At 40.2% G+C, this 19,970-nt stretch overlaps 1 protein-coding gene across 1 annotated transcript in view; it reads right to left on the bottom strand.

The window, feature by feature from the left end:
- MAP3K20 (mitogen-activated protein kinase kinase kinase 20) overlaps positions 1–19,970 on the bottom strand; it is a 69,085-nt gene continuing 49,115 nt past the window's right edge. Inside the window, exons 10-12 of the mRNA XM_082483360.1 lie at positions 15,242–15,348; positions 9,369–9,504; positions 1–5,005 (exon numbers count right to left, since the gene is read on the bottom strand). Of these exons, the coding sequence (XP_082339486.1) occupies positions 4,640–5,005; positions 9,369–9,504; positions 15,242–15,348 (609 nt within the window). The 3' untranslated portion in view covers positions 1–4,639. The remainder of the gene's footprint in view (positions 5,006–9,368; positions 9,505–15,241; positions 15,349–19,970) is intronic.

Here is a 19,970-nt window from a genome sequence, read left to right as displayed (position 1 = left end):
TTTACTGTCAAAATGTTTATTGCAAAATAGAAGTTTGGAACAAAGAGAAGCAAAGGAAAAGTTCACATCAAAAGAAAGTTTATGACACCAATTGAGGAAATTGAATACATTGCATGACTTTTTGTTTGTTTGCTTTGGTTTTACACTGGAAAAATCAAATCCACAGTGTGAGTAAAACAAGACATCATATGTCAAGTGCAATAAAGAGAATAACTGACGCTGCAAGGTTTTACCACACAGAAGTGTAACATCACATGTTCCACACAAATGATATACTCAGTTTACAGCAGAAGAGTTTTGGCACAGGCGTTGCGCTCAGCATTGTTTTTTTCAGAAGGGAGACTGAAGTTTTCTAACACCGTGAAAATATTTTCTATTCAAATTTCACCGGTTCACACTTGGGAAGCGTAAGTAGCATTGACTCCTAGTATTCAGTACAAAACTTTTTCAGTAGTGCAAAAGCAAGAAATGCAGTGGACTATATCTGACTTTAAAAAGCATATGAATATTTAGCACACAATATAAAATGTTTAAAGAAGGCTGCTGGTTCTACAGTTTTAAACTTAAATCTTCACACATCAGAAATCTCTGTGCAGATTTTACAGTGTACACTAAGTCGAAGTCTGGGGGAAAAGGGAAAGGTCTCTCCTCCAGATTCCTACCAGTGCATTTTAAGGGCTGTGAAAATTACTAAATGAAACTTATTTTTCTACCTGAATGTTCTACCTAGGACTGTAGTTAAAACCTCTGTCAAGTTAGAGGTCTTATTAAAAACCTGTAAAAGCTGCCTGATTACAGAAAAAGGAACTACAGTACTAAAGACACACAGTAACGCTGCTGAAGGCGTAACAGCTATATGCATGCTATAGATTTACTGCTACTGCTGAGAGCAATATAAATCTTTATTGCATCAAATACTTAACTCAGAATAATCACTTTAAAACCCAGAAGGAAAGCGAACCAACATCTAACAAAACCGCTGGAACAATAAACAAATGACAAGTCAAGAACATGACTGTAACAAGAAGCTGCTCCGGACCTCACGTCCTGGAAGCCCTTCCCATCTAGAGGGCACAAACTCTACGCCAGGCAGCACGCAACTTGGCTGGGGATGCAGCACACCTACACACCGTACCTTAGGACACTTGCTACTCCAAGGAATTAGTGGCGTGACATTAAAAAAATGACTAGATCAAAAGTTTTACTCCATTAAATCCCCTGTCCATTTTTTTCTTCACTGCCAAAGGAAAAGAAATGGAATTGGGCATCCTGTTTTGGTCCCAGCTCACGCTGTATCTTTAAGCAAGCCAAAAGCTGATCCTCACCATTCTTCTCTTGAGCCATTTACCCATCTGAATCAATGTTGGCAATACAACAGCCCGGTAAAAATGAGAAGTTCAGGCCTGGTTCTTATCTTTTTCCTCTGTCAAATTCAGCAATATAATTTTACTGCAGATACTTCCAGGGCATTATGTAAAGTAGAGAAAATTGGGATCCCAAAAGGCCTGGTGGGGACTAGTGTGCTGAGAGGTGTACGAGGCATGGGAAGGCATTTCGTGGCTTTGCCCACAGCCCAGAGCAGCCAGAGAAACACCTTCTGGGTTTGATTAATGCCTTCATAAGCTGACACACTATGTGGCTGTGGATTGTTGTGGAGATCTAGATACCCTGGTGATGATACAGGTAGAAAACAGACTGGGTTGCACTGCAGAGCAAAATCAGGTGTAGAAGATGGAAGACTCTGACCTCCTCCAACCAACATACCTGCCCACCAGAGCCACTTTCAAAACCTTTATCTAGTGAGAAGCACATCAAAGGCAGAAACAACACAGCTTGATTCTCACATATGATTTTTGGCTTGTGAACTGGAGACATTTGGTATGAAAGTCATCACAGGAAAGTAAAAATGCAATCAATACCTTTTTTTTTTTTTTTAATAAGCATAGCTAATAACCTAAGCATAACACTGTCTCAAGGGAACTGCATCAGAAGAGTTTGTCATGTTATCACTTTCTCCACAATTCAGAGACCTTTGCTACTTTGAACACACAGGTAAGTTTTACAACAGTTTACATTTTTCCTTAATGTAGCTTAATTTGCTTTAACAAATAATGTATGGGGACAGAAAAGGGAAGGGAAAAATAAATTGGTGTTTGTTTCCTTGAAAAATACTGGAACTAAGTATATAGTTGAAGTTCCTATGAGCATGCTAAAAATTCTGATGATATTTTGCTGAAATAAGTTACACGCATGGGTAAGTACAAAACTCGGAAGACAGACTTAAATCTTGTGATTTTGCAACTACGAAACCCTGTGTCATACTACTTAAAAATTATTTTTACTTCTGTAAAGATGGAGTACATTTACAAATTGAGTTAAAATCCCTGCAAATACAAACATGCATGAAATGCTCCAAGATTGTCAGATGCTAAAAAAGTGCAAAACATTAATGTTACGGACATATTTTTTGGTTTTTTTTTTTGAATACTAAATGTACTGAACCAAATTTCATTTTGAGTTAAAGCTGTACAACCCTACACTGCTTATGTGGTACAGTAATTTATGCACAATGACACACATCTTAAAATCTAAAGTGCACATATTAGATTACACAACATTAGATTACACAAATCCATCAAATTTTCCTGGGTGCAAAGTGGAAGTTACAAAAATAGTGTCATTGCTGTGGGCGTTAGCAGACGTAGACTTACAAAAATAGTACAAATCTGCACTGGAAACAGCCTATTTGCTCTTATTTCCATTTAATTATTTGCCCTTCAATGTCCCTTTTTCTCTCTAAAATCAGGTTGCTTTGATGGACCTAAGAAGCCATCTCTACCTGTGCCGAAGGAGCAAGTTTCTCCTTGAGATACTCCATAAACTTATTACATCCTTTAAATTACATTTTTGTAATGAGAAAAAGCTTCCTGATACAAAAAGGTTAACTTCAAGCCAATGGATTTGCAACTGTTAGGAAGAAGTTGGAATGTGGAACCACATCCTACAGAAATTAAGCATCTTGGAAGGTCTAACCCTGTGTAAACTGAGTGGAGTGCTGATGCTTAAGGATAAAACAATTCTCTCTCACAACCCAAAGAGGTGCCCACTCGTCACTCTAGAAAAACTCCTTCAAAGAACTTTCTCTTTTCTTGAGCGAACATGTAATGATTTCAGGCCTGCTGTTATCTAATGTATCCATTTTTCTCTAAGCTATCTACAAAAACACTCACCATAATATGTAGGTTAGAGCTGTGTAACAGGCAAGCCTATAATTAAAGAAGCCACTCAAAAACAGAAGTTTTCATAAAAGAAACCCCTCCAGTAATTGAGAATGGAATTTTGATGGCTTATTCCCACTACAGCTGAACTAGACAGTAACGTTTTTCTTTTGAAATGCTGCCCTTCTTCCTTGGGCAAATATTTTACATCATCTTCCTTTCTAACCTGCATTTGTGTTAGCACCGTTTTCCCTCCCTCCTTCTGCATCACCACTAAAGGGGTCATCAGGAAAAACGTACTTGCTGCTCTCAACATAAGTGCCTGGCAGGCAATTATTGCAGCAGATTGTTACACACTGAGTTTTATGGTAAGTCGTAACAGCAGTGGCAATACTTTAAAAGTGATTTAGCTGCAAAAAACAGGTACGTGGAGACTAGTAAATATTCCTCACGTTCCCACCATCACGGAGAATTTCACATAAGCCACAGTAGTAGGGCCCAAGTTGAAACGTCCTTGTGGCTTCTCTTTGTCCTTTCATAAGGGTAACACACCCAGTTTAGGAGATGCAACCAAATCAAAATTTACTAACACCAATTTTTACTCTCGGGTGCAAGAATAAGTCCAACGTTAATAAGGCTTCCTGGATTTACATCAACATAACTAAAAATTAGCTTCTAGATGACCATATCTGATAATAGATGCAGACTGCAGTTTGCTTTGCTAAAGTGAATTATATACACATGCACATACACGTGAGGGGAAAAAAAAAATCATCTACTAACAGGGTTTATCTGGATTCTGCTGCTATTTAATTTTTAAACTGTGTATTTAACTAACCCCTCAACCAAGCTGCTCTCTTCCTAGAAACCCATTTGTGACTTCCCACAATGCCGCCTTGAAAAAGGCTTTAAATTAGAAACACAGCAAACCCCTTCACTGCAACAGCAAGAAAGAATGGATTGTAGAGAATAGCAAATCTGGAAGTACAAGTATATTCATATGATTGACAATTAAAGGGGTAAGTGAAATTACAAAAAACACAAAAGAAAAATTTGAAGTACATTAATGGCATTAAAGGCATTGAAGTTTTCCCCAATGTTTTCAGATCTTAAGTTTATCAAGCCATAGTTTCTGTAATCAGGCATCAAGAATTATAGATATAATCACGGTTCTTAAAATAATAATCTCAATTAGTTTGGAAAGTTTAGTTCCAAATTTCATCAAAGCAGAAATAAGTCAGCACAATCTAAACAAAAGCAACATGTCTTTCTACACACAAACATGCTCAGCCTGGAAAATGTCCTTTTTTTTTTTTTTCTTTTACAGGATTTAAACAGACCAAACTGACAGGATTCTTGTTCTAAAACTTTATTGTTTTGCTTTGCTAAAACCGATTTCAGGGTTAATTCTATAACTGACTTCATTCGCTGCTATCATCTGTGTCATCAAAATAATCATCATCATCGTCATCTGACCAGTCGAATTCACTGAAACCCAAAGCCATGTTGATTTTCTTTCCTTTTCTCATAGAGGTGGTTTTAGAAGAATTCTTTTTGGCTTGCATGTTTATCTGCATTCCAGAATGCAGGACAGATCCTGCTTGGTTCAGAGAGAAGATATCCCCAAAGCCCGTCATCATCAAGGCCTTCAGACTTTGGTTCATGCCAGCTACCTCCCCGTTACTTGTTGCTGTGATCTGACATGACATCTCTGCACTGTTTGACTCCTCTGTTTTAGATTCAAAGTAAGACTCCTCAGACATTCTTGCAGCAAGAGGTAAGAAAAACTATTCAAAGAAGGAAAGGACAGAGCAAAAGTGAAAGTTAGAACCAATTTAAAAATTGAGGAAAAAGACACCACCAGATTAGTCGGCAATCAACAGAAAGCACAACGATTAGTGAATCTAAACACAGAGAATTCATTTAACCAGACAGCTTCATTCTGGGGTCATTGTTCTTAAACAAAAGTGCAAAATCACTGAGTCGCATGGCAAGAACCACAGGTAGCAGAGCTTTCATGACAAAAGAAGGTTCGAACTCTTCAATCCTTCATTTTGTACAGTGTAAAACAGAACGTGACATTTCCCAGCCAGGTGGACTGGCGCCCAGGGCAATGCGGCTACAACAGAAGTTTGAATGAGTTGCTTAATTGAACCTTTCAGGATTGAAGAATAAATCACATTAAGATCAGAGAACTCAAACAAGCTCCCAAAGTTTGGTGCAGAAGTAGCAGCCCTCTAAATATCAGAAACAACAGCAGCAGTATTATTTATGCAAAGACTGGCTTTGAGCGTACGCTCAAAAGGAGAGGAAGGGGTCACCCTGCGACAGCCGCAATCGGAAACGAGCCTCTCACCAGTGTAAAGGACACAGGAACTGGCCTCCAGCCCGCACCAGCACCTTGCTTCAGGAAGCTGTCCCAGGGAGGAGCAGGCAGGGGAAGAGGGCCTGTTTGGTCAGCTGGTCAGCTTCTTCAGCTTGCTTGCCTTTTCTTTCTTTTTTTTTTTTTTTTTTTTTTTTTTTTAGTGATATCAATAGATATCTGCCATTTGGTTGTACCTCATATTAAATCCCTACTGATTTAATCTTCACCTACAGAGACTGCCATTTTCCTGACCCAGTCTGTCTGTAATAACAAATGAAACGTGCCCTCCCCAGCTAAATAATGATTAACGCTTCTTCAGAGTGGCCAGGCTAGTAACCTCTGTGACACGCTTGCCTGTTCTCCACAGGGAGTAAAAACTCAGGAGTTTCATCCCAAATTAAAATACCTACTAAAGCAACAGCATAGGAGCTATGTGTGGACACGTGAACTGGCTTTTCTTTCCAAAGCTGTTTGCAAAACAACCTGCCCAAAGCTCATGGTTTTCCACATCTTTTTTAACCTGATCAGAATACTGGCTGAAGAGTCAACGGCAGTTGGTCACAACAGGTTTTAGAGCTGATTATAGTGATGCCCAGGTCTGTACCACAGGAGGCTTCGTGGCCAGGCTGCTCAAAGAGTGCCCATTTCTTGGCAAAGCCACTTCCATTGACAAATTGGCTGTCATTAAAAAGGACAATATATGTCTTTTGTTCCTCTTGAGTTTTCCCTGCTTATATAGGTTTTCTATTTGTGTTGTGGTTAACAAAAGTTAGTGATCATGGTTTAAGAAACAAAATTAAAGTTATACTAGTTCGGGAGAAGGTGCCCTAAATACTCTTTGTGTGTCCAGTTGTTAAGTGACAGAAGAACCTGCAGCTAAGCTTCTGTACATCTGGCTGTACAGGAAAAAACAATTACACCATCACCAGAGCACTACTCCGATCAAGGGCACCAAAAGCTCCTACTGAGAAAGAGAAGGATTGTGTCACAGAAACGAGAGGCCCAGCACATGATTCAGTGCCGGGCAGGTCTTCCATCAACTACTGGAGTTTAGTCACTTCAGATGCATGGACAAGCATCCCCTGACATATGGGAAGAATTCCCTACCAAAAAAAAAAAAAAAAAAAAAAAAAAAATCAACAAAATTGCAAAACAGCTTTCCCCTAAAACACGTTTCTGGGTCAGTGTTTGTACAATGCCTGGCAGAGGGTAAGCTGCAAATGGGCCATAACTGTGGCTCATTTTGTGAGTTATAATCACCTTACTTCCTACATATGTTGCGATCTCATTATCTGGAGAACTTAGGACAGAACCTTTGTGACAGCACCTGCCTTTGGTGTTGCATTGCACGCAACAACAATCATAAAGAGATTTCTACAGATGGCTGAGATCCCCAATCTGCGTACAAGCCACTGTTCTTAAATGATGACCTGCAGGTGCATGGCACCACAGATAAATATCTGGATTTCATGTCTTTCTCACTGTCTTGCTCTAAATACGAGCTTCAGCTTAGCTACAAACACTCCTTTCTTAAAGTCAGGTCCTCTTTGAAAAGTGTCCCATTTCACTACAGCTGTGGATATATTTTACTCCTCCAAAAGGCTCCAGATTCCCTTGTGCAAGATGCTCTTGGAGATCTGAACAAAGGGAATTTGCAGAGATCAGACTCAAAGGTGTCTGTTGTATAAGACAGCAGCAACAGGGTCAAAACAAGAGCAGGGAGAAACACTACATTCATAGAAGTGTTTACTAAAGATTGGCCTCATCCTTGTCTCATACTGATGTGTGTAAAGCTACACTTTATTCTTTGGAGTAGGAGCAGCCTGCCACTCATAGCTACCTACCATGCAGGATGAAGCTTCTACCAACCCTACAACACTGGAGAAACAAGTGGCAGAGACAGCTTCCCTGTTATCCTTTCACTTGGTCTGAGTTTCTCCTCCTGCACACCACTTTCAAAGTATCTGCTGGCCTCTGCTGCAGAGCAAAATGAGGAACTGACTGCAGAGTGTAGAGCAGGGATGACAGTACCAGCTAAGACACAAGGCCCGGTGTTGGTTAAGAACCAGGTATAAGGCTAGTGGGCACCCTAAGCTGTGTTACTAGCTCTGGTTGCCATATATTTAACACTTTTTATAGCCAAGGTAGCTTAAAATCGAGCAGTGCATCTCCCAGTTGCAATCCTCCAGTTTGACACTGCTGAGCAGATATACCCTGAACCACGGGAGGGAGGGAGACACTTGACTCTGAGGATTAGAGCTTGCAAACAGAACGCCCAGGGATATTTTGCAAATGGTTTTCAGCTCTGAATTTAAAACATAGTTATATTCATAACCAGTACCTTGTAGAACTTCACTTGCTATGAAAAAAACAATCCTTCTTGAACAAGCCAATTTTCGCCTGTATGTCACTTCTTTCCAACAAAAGGGCATTTTTTAAAGCCGTTCTGTGTAACGGTTTACTAAAGATCTACGGAAAAAACAAATCTATATTTCCCTATTAGAAGAAATTGCATTTAAATGCAATAGGAGAGTTGGGTTAATGTTATGCAGAAAGACAGTTCATGCTTAGCACAATAGGCCTTAGCACAATGCTTTATTCTTCCAGCAATGCCAGCTCTAAGTGAAAAGTAGAAGTCATAAGCAAGTACAGCATAAAAAACCCTAGGGTCTTGCTCGTGAAAAGATTTGCTCATTAAGGTTGTGTCTCATGCTGTGCTCAGGATAGATGATGGCCCACAGCTCAGTTACTGGAAGTTTGCAAGTGTTAAAGCAGGCATACAGATATCTACTGAGAACATACAGTATCTGCACATAAGAAAACATTCATTCTTCACGATTTCATTACTTCATTACTGCATTACTGCATGTTCACAGCTGGAACATGAATGCAACTTAATTCAAACAATAGCAATAAGCTATGCCTTAAAAACAAGTTGTACATAAATGGGTATGGCTGGAATCAAGGTTGTAAGTAGCATAAAATTGTGCATAAGAAAATCATATGCTACTGCAATCTCAATTTGGTATTTGTTTTGGCTAGTGCTTTAAAAACAAGCAGGTAATGTAAGTATTTTTCTTAACAAGAATTCTGTTGTGATATGTCTAGCCATGCACTAACCCTGTGGTCCTCCCTCTGCCAATCAGTAGTCAAGAGCATATTTCGTTAACAAATTCAAGATAATCCAAAGAAGTTTTTTTCTTCAATTTATTAATAGAAATGTGGCGATCCTAACAGATAATAACTGGCCAGCACAAGTGTGTTAACTATAAGTATGAACAAAGCCCTAAATTAGCTCTTCAAATTTTGACCCCTTTTCCCACAGGATGGCAATTTGCTTCTTCTCAAAGAAAAAGAACAGAATAAAAAAAAAAAAAAATCTACATAGGTTTCTCAAGCCTTCTTCTGCAAGAAACAAATGATTCTTACATTTAAGAACAAATCCTGCATCCATTAAAGTCAACAACTTTCTAGGTGAAAAATGAATTTATTGCATGCAATCAACCTTTAAAGCTGAGAACTGTAATTAAATCACTGTGAAACTACTTAAGTGCCCATGGCACAATATGAACTATCAGCAATATTCGATATCTAACGTATTGGATGAAATTTTTTAAAAACAGGATAGTTATTTGCAGTGATTAATAAAATAGACTTTAACTGGCCCAAAGGAACAACTAAAGATAACAGGGGCACTATTTCCTTGTTGTGTCTTTAGATTTACACAGACAAAGCTCCAAATACTTTCTGAAGAAAGATGAAAGGTTGAATTATTGTCTACTTACAGGAGTATTGGACTGTTCGGTTAGCTTCTGCTCCCACATCCTCAAACGTCGCTCCCGTTCCTTTAGTTCCTGCTCTTTAAAGCTCAGATCACGCTCCAGTTTCTTTAGTCTCTCTAAGGTTGCCTCAATTTCACATCTGCACAGAGACAATTTGTTACGTCTTGTCTTTTCCTGACAGATATAAATTGTTCATAATTCCCACTTGAATGTTAATTAAATGTGAAAGGCTGAAAAGTACAATACTAACTCAAGCAGTTCATTTAATTACCAAATGCAAAGCCTTTCAGAGCTTTTGGAACAACTGGCAATGTTTATACTTGAGAATAACCATAATACCTTCAGTTGAAGAAAAACAACATTTAAAAGAGTAAAATGCCATATAATAACATTTTAAAAACTTTAAAAATGCTGTCTTTCTCACAACATCATGAAATACAATCTTATCCATAAAGAAACCGCATTAAGAACTGGTCAATTAAGAACGGCAGTCTAAGAAGCCCTTTTGCCTGGGTTTATAACTTGGCTATAAATATTATTTGGACTTATACTCAAAATACACAGGAGCAGCAGTGGGCTGTCCTTCCCACCTACCTTCCTGTTTCTCTAGGGGAAGATGTAAGAGCAAGAACATAAACCATGATATGACCCAACCCTGTAAATGGTTACAAATACAAGCTTCTCAATTTAGGGACAGTTAATAAGAGAATTTGGTGTACTTTTCTCTGCTTCTCACCATACATGCAAAGGCGTGAATAATAAGAATGGCAGGAAGAGAAGGCAGCACTCCAAGAAGCTTCAGATATCGTCCTTATTGGGTTGCATTGCATGTACATCATCCCTTAAAGTGGTTTCTTTTGACATGCTTTCTGACGGACACATGAACTGAACTGCTCTTGGAGAAGAGCTTAAAAAGTTTTGCACTCCAAATGCATGGGTGAATACTAGAAAGTACAGAAAAAGAATTTTGGCACTAAATTCAGCCACATTTTTTGCTTGTGGGATAACCACAGAAAAACCTCCTATTTGTATCAGAGGTTGCATTTGCATTTAACAAACCATTTCTATGACTGTTTGGGAGACTGTAAACAGCCTGCCACCTGTGTCCTGACTAGTACTTCAACCATTTCCTATTCGCATTGTGGGAATAGTCAATCACAGTGCTTCATTTTCCTCCTAGAGAGAGCACGCTCCTAAGAAGACAGAGATCCTAAAGAGAGCTCTGAAGGTTGCTATCGAGACTCTGCAATGCCAAATCTTCTGCTCAAACTTTCACAACTTTTCCCCTTCACAACCATACTACAAACAAAATCTGCTCCTTCGATGTTTTCAAAAAGGACTAACAAAGTTAGTTTGGGGCAGGGGGAATAAAAAAGAAAGTATTTCTTCCTGTAAATCTCCTGTCCTAGTGTGGAATGATTAAGCTCTTCTCCAGCATCAACCTAAAGGAGTTCAGGCTCTCAATGTTGGAAAATGCATACCCACATAGCCTATTTAAGCAAATTAAATCATTTAAATGTTCCAAATCTTATAGATTTCTTCTTTTAATAAGACATTTCAGTCAGAGAGTAATGGTTACAAAGTACAGGGAAAGGATTCAGAGCTGGGAGAACTAGCAAACTCCACCATCATGCTTAATTCTACTGCAAAAATCAGCCACCTGGGGCAAGGGCATTTAGCACACTTAAATCCCGCTGAGCGAGCTGTTCGATGTGGTGGTCAGAACAAATGCCCCTCACAATTATTATGCTTCAGATTTCAAGCAAAATTCTCATTCAAAAATGATTATGCTTCAGATTTCAAGCAAAATTCATATTTAGGCATGCAAAGGTCAGGGCTGATCACAGTGGTGGGTAGAAAGTGGTCACACATCCTAATAAAGAAACAAATATCCATCCTAATAAAGGAACAAAACTAAAAAGCTCTGGATAGAAGGTCAGAAAGTGACTCCAAACATTCATCTCCCTGTCATAAATCCTTTCTGTCAGGTGCAACATATACTATGCGATCTACTGTGGGAGAGGATAGTTGCAAGTGCTGCTTTTCTTAGTTTGTCTCTTAGCATCACTGCTACTAATATGCAACTCTGTAATTTTTAAAATATGTAAATTAAGGTTCTCTTTCAAATAACATTCTGCACTATGAAAGTCCTGGTAACAATAGCTTCCTATACATCAAAAGTCTATTTTGCGTGGTAATTACCTCTCTTCATTAGACAGAAACTTCTCTTATAATAAAAGGTCAGTCTGCAAAAACAGTTGCATTCTGAAAAATAATGCCACTGTATAATAAAACTGTGTAATTAAAGAGAAAGCTACCGTACATTGCCCAGTTAATGAGTCTTACTTCATAAATGAAGCAGCTTGAAACATTATACATGGTAGGGCATGTAGATTTGTTTGCTTCTGTAGTTCTGCAGTCTGAGTGTACTGGCTTTTCTAGAATAATCTCATTCTGTGACACTGAGGAATGTATACTGTATTATTCGAAACGATAAACGATAAACAGTCACAGATTAAAAACAATGACTGGCATTCGTTTGTATGTCTTGAATTGCTACTGATACACTAATATAAGTATCACTAATAGAGTATTTTAATCATTAGAACAGTCGCTTGTGGGAAGAGGGTGGAAGGAGTAATGCTGTTAGTATATATGACTAAATGCAGACAAATGTGATGTCTCACTGAATTGGAACATCATTACTTCAACAGTAATTTTTTCCTACTGTAATAAAAGTGACTTGAGAAAGAGCTCCAAAGAGATCACGGAACATGAACTTAAAACATAAGGAAGACCTGTGCAACTTAGTCATAAGACAGTGTCTCTATTCAATTAAATAACAAAAATGTGAAGGGTAGAACAATTAGGAAATAAAATACTGAATTACTTTAAGGAAATGACAGAACAGGCAGATTAAAATGTATTATTGATACAAACATCAAGGCTAGTAAATATTGCGAATAAGACCACATTAAACATAGGTCAGTGTCGTTTATCTTATCACCGCTGTCAGTCATGCATAGACTCAGCCCACTCTCAGTTTTCACACCAGCCAGTTAGAGGTTGGAGACTGGTTACTCACTGTTACAGATGCATTTTTTGCACGCCTCTATACAAAAAGAACCTCACATTGCCTTTTTTTAAGAGTGGGGAAAAAAAAGTGTAATCCAGCTTGTCTGAGCTTTGATAAGAGCAGTATCCCTGTGAAACTGCAGTATCAGGGTCACTAATTTGGAGGCCCCTCAAAGAACAAGCATAACCTTCGCTTTTCCCAAGCCCACTCTTCTCCAGGGCTCTGATAGCTAGGCTTCATTAAAATTGCCTATTTCATGGTAACGTATCTCATTCCTTCCCTATTGCTGGTCCAACTACCTCTTTGCAAATCACTATGTGACAAAAAAAAATACAATTAAAAAAAGCAATAAGTAAAGGCAAAGATTTTTCAGCGCAGAATATAAAACGTTAAACTTGTGTGCAACTGTTCTCAGAAATGGTCTTAGTCTGTTTTAGTTTATCCCTTGGGATCACTTTATGCATACAAGTCTTTCATCTACTTTAAATTGCATATTTTTTGCATACTTCCTGTTAATTTGGCTTAACCTTCATGACTGTCTCCATAAAGACATAGCTTCCACATCAGGGAAGGCAGCCGTTACCAGAATTCAGGTAAGACAGTGCCCCTCTTACCCAGCTTCTGAGCAAGTCCCCACGCGATTTGTGTTCTTTCTGCACTTTGTGTTTCAGTTCAACTTAATTCAGAAATCATCTTTCCTTTCAGGCAAAGCATGCTCCGTCATGAATTTGTATTTTCTCTCTTATAGTTCCTTGTCTCCAAGGTATTTATTCTTCCAAAAATAACGCCAAATTTACCTTTAGCACAAATCTCCATGGTAAGAAGTTTTCCCGTGACTTGACAATGCCAAAGAACTTTTTGTTTCTACATGGCTTTTCATTAACACCTTGTTAGCCGTTCCTCATCTGAGCAATCAGAACAGAATTTGCAAGAAATACTTGGGCTACCTGAGTCACACTCCTTGCAAGAAATGAGTCAATTTAGTAAAAGAACAGAAGCTTAATGTTACCGCATGTCAACTAGCACAGCTTTTATTCTGCTATATCGGCAAGCTTTAAGTAGTTATTTGCTTTTCCTAAAGGAATTTGAGTACTTGCTAATCTTTTAAATAAATGTTGGTAGTATACAGGAATGGATAAGAAACCCCTCACTTGGGCGATATTTTTCTTCCAACCCTCTTTGTATTCTGTCTGCCACCAAAACCACAGTATGATGTCCAGAGTTTGAGTAAATACTTCTTGAGGTGGCCAAGAAATGCGTTTTTATACTTGAAATACCCGACATTTGTCCCAATATGGATGGGGGGGGGGGGGGGGCAAGAGAGCATCCTGCTCTATTGTAAAAGCAACACCACGGATAAAATCAATGACAACTATTTGAGAGCCGGGTATCGGCAAGAGGTAACGCTGCACGGCAAAAGGGGCTGCTCCGGGGGGAGGGTGGGAACCTCTCAGCCCCCTCCGCAAGAGGCCACCCCGGCCGCAGCGGTCCCCGCGGTGCCGGTGGGAGGCGCAGGTCGCCGCTGTCGCCAGGAGGTGGCGCGCCGCCGCCGCCGCCGGTGCCCGAAGCGTCGGTGCTGCCGCCGGCGCGGTGCTGAGTCAGGGCAGGAGAGGTCCCGGCCCCGGGACGGGCTATTTATACTCCCTCCATGTGACCGGGGCGGGGGGGGTGTTTGTTGAGCCTCCCACTGCCAGCTCACTTTTTCCACTCGCCCGATTAAAACTATACGTCTTGATTTTCCTTGGAAGTCCGCGCAGGAAATTTGGGATGCTGGTTTTGAGATGAGCCTCGTTTCCATGTCCCCCCCCAACCCCCGGCTCCAACTTTTCCTTCGATTCCCTCGCTGAGTGCAGGCAGGGAATCTTTTCCTATCTCTGCTCCCAGCTTCCCTGGAGCGGGGCCAACGCCGCTTAATATAGACCGAGGCACGATCGTCTGCTCAAAATCCTTCTGCCTGTGCAGATCTGTTTTCAATTTTCTTTTCCAAACAGAAGGATGTACCGCAAGGCAGCAATCTAACTCACAAATAATCTCCAGGGACAGTTGGATTTTTTTTTTTAAAAAAAAAAAAAAAAAAAAAAAAAAGGTTTTGGCGCATACAGGAAATAGGCTGAAACTTTTACTGTAAAACTGTGTGATGTAATAAAATTTTCTCAAATCTCATATCCATTTATAATCGCTTATGAATAAATATTACAATCGGCAAAAGGTAAAAATCATACACTCAAGCAATGTCAGGCACTACACAGAAATAGGGCTGGCCTGGGCGTATGATGCAGAAATAGGGCTGGCCTGGGCGTATGATGAATGCGCAGACACAAAGGCAATATAAAGGAGAGAATGCACAGAAAATGGCAGAACACATACAAGTGAAGACAAATGGAGTCATGATTCAAAAATGTATGCCTTTTAACCTTTTTAAGTATAAACATATGCTTATACGCTTTCTATGAAAATTGCATCAAACATACATATACCCGAGTTGTTTTGCCCTCACGTTATTGACTGAAAACGCATAAATGGTTTTAAGATGTGAATCACAAAACCATAAATACCATGATACCTAAACCAGTGTAATAATAAGTACAGGGTACAGCTAAGTGTATTGGCTCCTAATACAAGTTTCACAACATTCTGGGCATTCCTGAAAAACAACAAGGTAAGTTATGTTCTAAAAATACCTCAAGCGCAGATATTTTCTACCCATACACCAGAGTCTGATGTCTTTCTGAAGAATATGGACTCACACCATTTCAAAGGAAAAACCCCATTATTTCATCTTGGGAGGAAGGAAACTTACCTCCACTCCGCCTTGTTATGCAGGAATGAGTTACACTGGTCTGGAAGGTTGCTGTCATTTGACATGGATTCCAGGATTGAAATGATCTGCTTGAAAGATGGCCTTTTCTGAAGAGAAAAAATAAAAATAAAAAAACACAACCAAAACACAGCATTTGCATTCATATGCAACTATTAGCATATAAAATTATTTGCAGGAATTTTTCAACTAGAAGACTGCAAGCAACAGAAATGGGGATGCTGCCTTCTGAACACAGCATCCTACAAGAGCACTGTCAATTTGTGAGGGTTTTTTTGTTCTTCCCATTGAAGAAAAGGTCAGTTTGGGAAGAGTCGCATGAACTAGCAGGACTCAAACCTTAGCTTAGTCTGTCATATCTACCAGTAAAACCTTAATGGTCTTATTGAGTACCAAAACCAACATTAGTAGCATCAATAACCATGAAGATTCTTAATTCTAAAGAATAGTTTTCCTCAAGCTAAAAAGGAAAATACTGCCAAAAAGAGAAGGCTGGATCCATTAGCAACTGGTAATTAGACTGATGGCCTTTTATAGGTAGCAACCCAAACTTTAATATGTGAACAAGCTATTTAGCTGCCCATCAAAAACTGCAATTCCCCTCTTTCAGAGAAGGACAGACTTTCCAGAAAGACCTCTCCCTTAGCTACCTCAGGAGCAGCCAGGGAAGAAGGGAAGATTGAGGCTAGACGAGGGTGTCTCGCCTGGCAGCAGAGCTCATGTCAGCAGTGCCTGTGCTCTTCTGTCCTGGGCTCATTTACTGAACTTTCTGTTCCTGGGCTCTCCATCCAGCACCCACTGCGCTCAACAGTCACAGACAGCAGTTAAAACTTCTCTGTATTTTCTACTTTCCCTTTAGTCCCAAAAGGAATCTATGAAGTAGGATAATAACTGAAAACTGAAAAAGCCACAGTTAAATGTTTCTTGAAAGAACGCTGACTCTGTTAGTCTGTTTGACAGACCCCAGACAAGGTTGAGACAAAAGGTTGAAACAAAATGTAGATACATAATAAGGGGATGATGCACATTCTCTCTCTATCGTGCCTGTAATTATACCATTTCTGCTAAAATTACAGATGCCGCAATTAAAACGTGCATTTTAATTTGGGAGCACAAAAACAATTAGGAACAATGCTGAGGTGTCTCTCCCAGGAAGATCCAAGTGATTTCCACATTATAAAAGAAAGACAATTTCTTTATTTTAAATGTCAAACAGCATGAAAAAGTGTCAAATGCATAACAAAAAAAAAAGACAAGCTCTCTTATACTGTAACGCTGCACTATTCGGCTGTAGCTGGAGGCTTTGTCTATCATTTTTTGGTCCATCTCCATGATTTCAGGCAGAGGGCAGTTGGATGAGCTATGCAGAGCAGATTTTCTTCGCAGCAGACAGTGCTTGTCTCCGCCACCATCTGCTTCTGCAGTTTGGCCCCCAGCCCAGCGTCCACGGAGCAGCAACCTGGGCATGCTGAGCAGCATGGTAGCAGGTGCCTATCCAGCAGCACATCCCTTGCACTTGTTGATCTAACCCCAATGTGGAAGCCCAATGGGTCCTCCTGCATTTACGAGGGAAGCGGAGAGAGGCAGCAGTCGTCCCGCTACACACATGATGCTGCTGGACCTGGCACAGCTGAGCAGACCCTCTGAACACGCCCTGGAAGAGCACGAAGCTCTCTGACCAGGGACTGTGCTGCACTATGGGGTTCAGAGCACAAAATTCATCACTGGCACCAACCGGGACAGGCAATTGTGGTGCAGTTTTGGGGAAGAGAACCTTCCAACAGCCCTCACACCCCTCTTGGTGCTACAGCTGCATCTCTTGTAACCACCCCAGTTGAGTATGAACTGTTGAGGCGATTCAAGAGTATCCCAAATGGTGAGGAAGCTGCCAGACAGGAGATCGTGGCTCCTCACCAATACACCAGGATGCTGCTGCTGCGAAGTACTGTCCAATGGACTGGTAGGTGCGTAATGTGCCTTTACTAAACTAATTCTGTTTTCAGGAAGAGATGAAGGGCAAACATCCCCATGCTACATTAATTACAGTATTTTATGGCTTATATGGGATTCTTTTACAAAACACTTTTGCTTGGTCCTTCTTTCTCAGGGATACGCTGGGAAGTACAGGGCAGGGCTGACACTAAGTGAGCACAGTCAACACTGCTATCAGGCCCGCCTGGAGTAACCTGAGTGGGGATAATGACAGAGAACTGCGCTTTTACCAAGGGCAAGTGGAAACACCGACTGATTTGGGAGGAGCAGCAACATACACTCTCTGGGTCCTACACTGCAGGCAAAGGAGCTGTTGAGTTGCGCAATAGAGCTGGAACAAATGCACGGTCACACAGTACTAACAAAGCTTGTACATCTCTGGCTGTGCCATTTCTACGAACAGCTATCAGCTACCCTGCCAGATTTACAGGTACCAGATTTACAGGTACCAGCTTTCCCTGGAGGCAAAGCTGACATGAAGACAGAAGCCTACACTGCCATGTGGGTTTTGTTGGTTTCTTACCCCTAGACAAGGATAATTTCAGATTTAATAAATGTACTGTAAAGTGCAGACTGATGCCTTGGTTAAAACCGGCAAGAAGTGATTGTTGCAACTGGGAGCCCAAGCTGAGAAGCTTTTTTTACAAAAAGTCTTATTTCCAGTGGATGACTGCCTAGCACTTTCCAGAAACTCAGGCATCTCAAGTCATTCCTACTAAGAGATTCTTAAAATATCAAAGCATGAGTCGCCTTTGAAAATTGTTTCCCTTTATATCTGTGATGTCTCATACAAAAATCTTTAAAATATATGCCCCTCTAGAAATAATTCTGGCTAGTGTTTTCACCATTTCCTTCCACTCTGTATTTCTTACTAAACAGATCTGCGTAAAACCAGGATATTTAATCCATACGCCTTTCCTTTCTTGCTGCTTCTCTGTTCCCAGGTTTCTGATTTCCATTAAAACATCCAGTAATTTATAAATATCTTTAATGTTAAAGTGGGGATTAAACTGAAGGAACAGATGAAATGAGAAAGAACCACTCACCTGTGTTTCAAAAGCAAGTATCCCCAGTAAACAAAGGCATTAGTGATGAGCAACCTTGTTTGTACAATTATCTAGTACCCAAGCAAAAGCAGCTTGTTTGGCAGGGATTTTAACATGTGGAAGTAGTTATTTAAGAGACTTATTGTCTCTTAAACAGATATTGGTTTTTAATAATTACTAATTTAAAATAATTGCTAATTAACATTTTAGTAAAATGCTTTGAACCCACTAGGGACTGTTTGTTTCAACTAGCACAGTTTAAACTTTATGAAGACTACCATTACAAATATCATGTGGAGCAATGCGCTACAGACATTTTTCTCCACGTATGAAGAAATTCTTGAGAATTCAAAGCAAAGTTAATAGCTGTCTATTCCCATGAGGAAGTTATAGTGTGAGCAGTGTCTGGCACTCCAGCTGCTCTGCAGCAGCTCTCCAAGTGTATTCCTTAGCCCCCCAGCAAATGCACATCCCTCTTTTCTCAGGGGTAAGCAACCCAAAGATACCTCGTGCTTTTTGTGGGCTGAAAGCGTGCACAGTAGCAATTGCTTTTGAGCAGCTGACATCCTCAAGCTCACCCCCACTTGACCTTCAGTAACTTGTTCATGCATTGATGAGCTGATTTTCTAAAGCTAATCCTGGCGAAAAAGGAACGTTACACAGAGCAGTATTTCAGAGGAGCGTGCTCCATCTTTTGGCTCATGCAGGCCACACAGCCTTTTATCAAGGCATTTTGAGAGCTGTAAGTAGCGATCCTTTCCCAACACGTGACTGAATAAGTCAGTCACATGCCCAAACTGTGACCAGAGCTTACTCCATTTCAGTCATGTGAAAAAAGCATTTATAATTGCTTAAGAGAAGAGAAGCTGCATGAAAAAAGTAGCAAAGAGCAGACTGTTGGAAAAAAAAACAAACGTTTAACCTGAGATTCATTCTTTGCGTAGATCAGAGATGCCTCTGGGAACAACACTACCAGGAACCAGCCCAAACCCAGGTGAATTGCTTGCGCAGACTGAACTCAGCCTGCTGGCTGGGCATCCTTCTTTTACAACATGCAGATCCCTCCCCTCCCTCTCCTTGAAAAACCACAACAGCCTTCTGGACACTTATATATAGCCAGAGAGCGAGCTGATCCAGTATGTGCTGCGATTACAGAAAAGAAGCTCCAATAATTCTTATTCTGTGGTATTTAGTAGCCATGCTGATGCTTGGGAGTAGTTATTAAAGATACATAGTTACCACTGGAAAGTGCTCTTCGGTAATTACTGACCTAGAACTTACAACAGTCTACTTGTAGATTCAAAGCATTTTTCTCCCCTCCCTTCTGTGGAGAGGACAAAGAGGGAGATACGGCACAATGGCATTTAAGTGAGTGTTCATGTGGAAACCACACACTGATGACGGATCTCAGGCTTCCCGATCCATCTCCTTGCTTAAAAAAAAGCCAGGAAACCAAGAAGGGAAATCTCCTTTCTCGTATTGCTCTTCTATAGCTACTCTCTGGTGGTAAATTCTAGCTTCATAGCACCTAAGCACTTGGGATTAATTGTAGTCTCTCTGAAATAGTAGCTATCTTTCTTCTGAGTTTAAATGAACAAAGTTCTTGCTGGTGTCTTGACTTCAGAAAAAAAGCATAATTTCCTTTCCTTACCTATCCTTCCCTCTCTCAACTA

The sequence above is a fragment of the Vanellus vanellus genome (genome assembly GCF_965231255.1).
Source record: "Vanellus vanellus genome assembly, chromosome: 5".
In the NCBI taxonomy this organism is placed as follows: Eukaryota; Metazoa; Chordata; class Aves; order Charadriiformes; family Charadriidae; genus Vanellus; species Vanellus vanellus.
The sequence above is the reverse complement of the archived record's forward strand: the minus strand, read 5'-3'. Positions and strand labels throughout refer to the sequence as shown.